Below are 6,000 nucleotides of genomic sequence, written 5' to 3'. Positions count from 1 at the left end.
GGGGAGGGGCGGGTTAGCGGCCTCCGCATCCGCCGGCCCGCGCGCTCCTCCCCTTGCCGCGGCCCGGCGCGGCGCCGCGGCCCCAGCGGAGAAGTTGCCCCCTCACGAAACAAAAAGGCGGCGGGACCCGCGGGCCGAGGGAGCCCCGCGGGGGCCGGAGTTAGGTGCGGTCACGAAATGCGGGTCTCTGCCCCGCGCTGGGCTGGTCTAGTCTGTCACTTCCCGAGCCTGTAGTGACCCACTGCTCTCCCGCGGCTCCCGGCCCCGGCGCAGGTGGGCGCTTGCCAGCGGAGCCCGAGCCTCTCCCGCGGCGGTTGCAAGAGTCGTCAGAAGTGTCTTTCTTTTAGTGCGACACGCGTGTCATTTTCTCACCGAATTGTCCCGGTGACATCCTTGTTTTTTTCACCGTAGGTCTCCGCCAGGGTGGGTACGGGACGGGGAAACGAGTATTGGACGTGTGCGGCGTTGCTGAAATGTCACGCTAGTTTAGATACGTCCACAAAAGTTTAAATGTATCCACAAATGGACGCTTGGTCCGCAGACATTTGACATCGTCCAGGACGGACAGGGTCCGTTTGCGGATGCGTGTAGGCGCAGCAGGGAGGAAACCAGTCTTTGGTTTCTTCCAAGTTTAATCAGTCAGGAGAAAAAATGTTTTACCCTGTACGTTGTTCAACAGTGTTTTGCAGCCTGCCCAGGCCTAGAAGACGTTTGAATAATACATCCGTGGTGTTTCCGTAATTTGAATAATTGCCTGAAGGGTTATTTGTAGCGAGGTAGTTAGCCGGGTTGGTCTGAAGTCAGGTTGAAGGGAGAGCGAAGTTGCGTTAAGCTTTTATAAGCAGCGGCTCACTTTGTCGGCCGGGATTGTAGTGAACTATAAAGGCAGAGCGATAAGTCCCTACTCGCATTTTGACCAGTTGTCACAAAACATGCATTTCCCGTGGCTAAACTTCTGCTGTTTTGTGTTTCTTTAGAATTGACTTGGAAAAACTAAAAGGCGATCATGCACCATGGCAGCGGTCCCCAGAATGCGCAGCGCCAGCTCCAGAGGTCCAGGTCCTTCACAGGCAGCGAGGGAGAAGAGCAGCAGACAAACCTACCCCAGTCCCCTGCAGCTTCGTTCGCTCCTTCTGCCAGCCCGTCTGCGCCGCAGTCCCCCAGTTACCAAATACAGCAGTTTATCATGAGCAGAAGCCCAGTGGCTGGGCAGAACGTAAACATCACGCTGCAGAACGTTGGACCCGTGGCTTCAGGAAACCAGCAGATCACACTAACACCCTTGCCGATCCCGAATCCGACATCACCGAGTTTTCAGTTCAGCCCTCAGCCAAGGAGGTTTGACCATGGGTCTCCATCGTACATTCAAGTTACTTCACCGTTGCCCCAGCAGGTCCAGTCTCAAAGTCCTACGCAGCCCAGCCCTGTGCCGGTGCAGTCGATACCAAACGTTCGGGCAGGCACGCCTGGTCCTGGCTTGGGTATGTGCAGCCAAAGTCCTACGAGAGGGTTTGTAGATGCCAGTGTCCTAGTGAGACAGATCAGCCTGAGCCCATCGAACGGTGGACACTTTGTGTATCAAGAAGGGTCAGGGATTGCACAGATCACTCAAGGAGCTACAGCACAAGTGCAGCTTCCCTCTTCTGGAGCACCAGCTACAGTAAGAGAACGCCGGCTTTCGCAGCCTCATTCACAGACCGGTGGCACCATTCACCATCTTGGACCTCAGAGTCCTGTAGCTAGTGGAGCAAATATGCAGCCTTTGACCAGTCCAGGTCATATTACAACTACTAGCCTGCCACCACAGATCAGCAACATTATCCAAGGGCAGCTCATGCAACAGCAGCAGCAAGTGCTTCAAGGGCAGCAGTTGAGCCGACCCATAGGATACGATAGGACTTCTGGTGGATTAATAGCAGGAGTTGGAGGTTCGCCTGCTTTTGGAATAACATCGCCACCCCCTCCCACAAGTCCATCCCGTGCCACTGTACCACAGGGTCTTTCTAATCTTCCTCTGACTCCTTCAGTAAATACTGCGGTGAAAAAACAACCTAAAAAATTGGAGGAGATTCCTCCTGCCAACCAAGAGACTGCTCAGATGAGAAAGCAGTGTTTGGACCATCACCACAAGCAGATGGAGGTTCTGAAGGAGACTTTTAAGGAGTATTTGATTGAACTATTTTTTTTGCAACATCTGCAAGGGAATATGATGGACTTCTTAGCTTTTAAAAAGAAACATTGTGTACCGTTACAAGCATACCTGAGGCAAAACGACTTGGATCTAGAGGAAGAGGAGGAAGAGGAACAATCTGAAGTCATCAACGATGAGGTAAGAAGTCTATTGGTTAGTGCTTATGAATAAAACACTAAATTAAATTGTGGGTTTTGGATACCAAAGTATTAGATTTGTCTTAGCAATACATAAGATTTTATTTCTGACTGAGGAAGGTATAGTAGACTTTTAAAAATGAAGTTTCTTAAGAGAATTGTAGTTTTGCTGGATGGAAATTTGAACTGCAGGTTGGTTTGAGCATACAATCAGAAGCATGTTTTTTTATGAACAGAGATAACTATAGAGGGGAAAAGAGTTCTCATTGACTTGTTTGTGTCAGTATTTATGTCCCATACGCAAAGTGGTTAAGCTCTCTCTGAAACAAAAGAAACTTAGAATAGTTGCTGAACATGTGTTAACTTATAAAATGATTTCATATTATCTATTATAGCTATAAGCAGAAAAAGGAGAAAAAACCCTCTGTAAGATTAGAATCTGCCTTAACTTGGAACTTGGCTTTTGTGAATATAATTTGGACCCATAAAATAATTCTGTAAAATATTGGCGTTATATTAACCAACATTAAAATAAAAGTAATTTTAATGATTGTTGAAGTGGTTTAGGGTGGTGTCCCATGAAATGTATTTGAAACACAGTATAATATACCAATTTACTGTGGGTGCCATAGACCCTCACCTGTGCCTTTATTGCAATTCAGATGCTAAAAAATTTATAGTCTGAGTACAAATTCAATTTCATTTTTAATTGAACAAAATATTAAAATTTCTGGAATGACTTCACTGTGTCTTGATGGTAAATGGTTTGAACTAAGCTTGCCAGAACTGGACCCTGCACAACTTTCCTTGCACGGTTGTATCAGTGCATATTAACCCTGACTTGTAGCATCCCTGCTTTCCAGTTTGCATGGCCTGAGCAGTGTCTGTTTGGAGCAGAGCTTGTCACTTGTGTGGCAAGTGGATGTGATTTAATTATTGGAACACCTTGGAACTCACAAATGCCTGTTTAAATATATCATGTATGCATAGCTTATGGTATGTTAAAAAATCCGTTTTATAAAGAGACTTGTTTTTCTTTTAAATTTCTCTTGTAAACCAGTGTCTCCCGTGCAAGCTGATCAGTCCTTTAAGTGCAAGATCATTAATGGATAGCTCTTTGGTTTGAATTTGTAGATGGGTTTAAAAATTGTGACCTGATGTCTAGCATTTGAAGTCTAACCTCTTTGTTGTCTTTTGAGTAATAGTTTACATGGGAGAGGGAATGCAGTTCAGACTATAATGGTTATTAAGCATGTTGAAGGAGTGGTAGCTGAAATGAACAGAACCTGAACTCTGTACTGTTTCATGGGGAGATTCTCTGCTATTGTAAGTTATCCTAGATCAGTGATTCTCAACCAGGCTGCTTGGTTACCTAGGGGTGCCTTGAGATCCTTTCAAGGGTGCCATGGGTTACACAATGTTAGCATTATGAGGTGTGTAAACATGATTCACACGATAAACCCAAAGATTTCAAATAGGAATCCTTAGTAAAAAAGCAGAATAGGTCAGAATGTTTTTTAGAGTTCTTTGTAACAGAAGAATTGCTCTAGTATTTTTCTGTAGTCAAAAATGAGTAAAAAATTAAGAGCTGGTGTTTTCTGATTTCTCCCTTGAATTAAAAAAAATGTTGAGAACCACTCTCCTAGACCCACTGAAGTCGGGGCACTATGACAGTATCTTGGCTTAAAGACCTGTTTCTCCCAACTCCAGATCTTTTAGGATTCCAGGTTTACTTTTTTTAGCTTTAAGGCACAGTTTAAACTATGCAAAGAGGTTCTAAGTGTTTTTTTTTTCTCTCCTTATAAAGTATTTGAATGCATAATCTAATTGCTTGTGAAAGTTGCTCATCAGTTTAACTGTCGGAATATTTTGCATCCTGTGCCACTGAAGTGGTTTTGAATACTTTTCAAATTAAGATGGCTTTTGGAAATGAAGGCACCTTTTGAGTATGTTCTTTCTTTGTATTTTTGTCTTCCTCTCTTTTATTTCCCCCACCTCTTTATCACCTCCTGCTAAAGCAATGCACCTCATCCCTTGCCTAGAAAGGCTGATCACCCTGGGGATTAATAGGGGAGAGAGAGTGGTGGCTATGCTCATTGCTTAAATAAATGTTGGGGCTCTCTTAAGTTCAGACTGTCTGTCATGCTATTTTGTTGTCCATCAGGAACTGAGAGTGTTAAATTTAACTCACGCTTTAGCTGAAACTGGATTTAAAACAAGGTTTCCAGTGGTGAGAGTTCACTAAGGATATTTTTCCCTCGCTCTGTTCTGCTATTAAAAGTGAAACAGAACTTGTTAAATTGCCTGTGTTCAAACCAAACTGCACTGATGGGCATTTCGTTATAATCCCCTCTTCAGTGAGGTGCCGTCAGTACAATGCAAAATGATTGTGTTGATCAGTTTTAAGAACTTTTTAAAAGAAAATGATTCTCCCTTTTTTTTCCCAAAATATTTTCTCTCAGGTAAAGGTTGTGACAGGAAAGGATGGGCAGACTGGTACTCCTGTTGCTATAGCAACCCAGCTTCCTCCAAATGTTTCTGCTGCTTTTTCATCCCAGCAGCAACCATTTCAGGTACTTTTCAATGGTTCTAAAATGTAGTGTCATCCCAGATTTTTTTTCTTCATTCAGATTTTCTATTTCTTAGCTGAATTAGTATTTTCCCAAGAGCCCATCCCTTTTACTTAAAACAAAACAATAGCAAAAACCAGCTCCCCCCCGAACAAACTTTCACATCTTAAAATGTGCAGCGTTTATGGAGTACTGAGGAAGTTTAATCTTTGTCTCAAAGTTGCTGGCTTATTTCATTAACTTTCAGCTTGAATGTTTTTCACTTTGGTTTGTATGTCTTTTGTTTCTCTAATGCATTTAGTTCATTTGTGCATTCTGCATAGTAGTAGTTTGGATTCCTTTGTCTGTGGCATTGTAATTGTGGATTTCTTCTAAATTTCTTTTTCTTTTTTCTTTATTTATTGAAGGTTTTTGAAAATGGCTACAGAATATATTGGATTTGCCTTCCTTGCAGTATTTTTCTATAATTAAGTTTCCTACCAGAGCACATTAAATGGATCATCATAAACTTTACAACTTCTATAAAATCTTACCCCAAATTTTATGAGATTTTTTTTCATAAGTGCTGACAAAAAGAAACAGAAGTGCCTATCCCCCCTGTATGGTTCCCATGTCAGACAGATGCTATTATTTCTTTTGCGTGGGGGAGCATTGAAGAACATATTTAAAAACAATAAATGCTGTAAAGATAAACATTACTATTTATATGGGCAAAGGGGATGCATTTGTAATGTGCAGTCTAGTGTTTGTGTCCAACACTGCCCCTCCACTAAGTATTTCAGGCTTGTTTAACTTTGGGGCTGTTTTACCATTTTATGACTGGCTAATAAAGCATAATGAGTCCTAATTCTACAGCTAAAATATTCACCATAAGCTCAGGAGATACTTACTTGATGGACTCTATAACCTTTTCTACCCCAGTTTGTATAGCCCCCAGTTAGGTGTCATTGTGGTTCGGAGAAGGGGTTTAAAAGCAAGACAGAATTAACTATATCCACAATTAAAACAAACAATAAATTAAAAATAAGCCTTTAAAAATAACTTATTTGGTGAAGAGTTGTTTGTTCCCAGTGCTTTTTGGTATGGCCAGTAATTATAGGCT

At 42.6% G+C, this 6,000-nt stretch overlaps 1 protein-coding gene across 1 annotated transcript in view; it reads left to right on the top strand.

Moving 5' to 3' along the window:
* Positions 1 to 6,000, top strand: part of EP400 (E1A binding protein p400) — a 62,335-nt gene that overhangs the window by 174 nt on the left and 56,161 nt on the right. The window contains 2 exon segments of the mRNA XM_025195678.1: positions 978 to 2,329; positions 4,791 to 4,901. Coding sequence (XP_025051463.1) covers positions 1,007 to 2,329; positions 4,791 to 4,901 — 1,434 coding nt within the window. The 5' untranslated portion in view covers positions 978 to 1,006.

Source organism: Alligator sinensis, unplaced genomic scaffold, assembly GCF_000455745.1.
Source record: "Alligator sinensis unplaced genomic scaffold, ASM45574v1 scaffold628_1, whole genome shotgun sequence".
Lineage (NCBI taxonomy): Eukaryota > Metazoa > Chordata > Crocodylia > Alligatoridae > Alligator > Alligator sinensis.
Note: the sequence above shows the minus strand (reverse complement) of the source record. Positions and strands in the feature narration are given on the sequence as shown.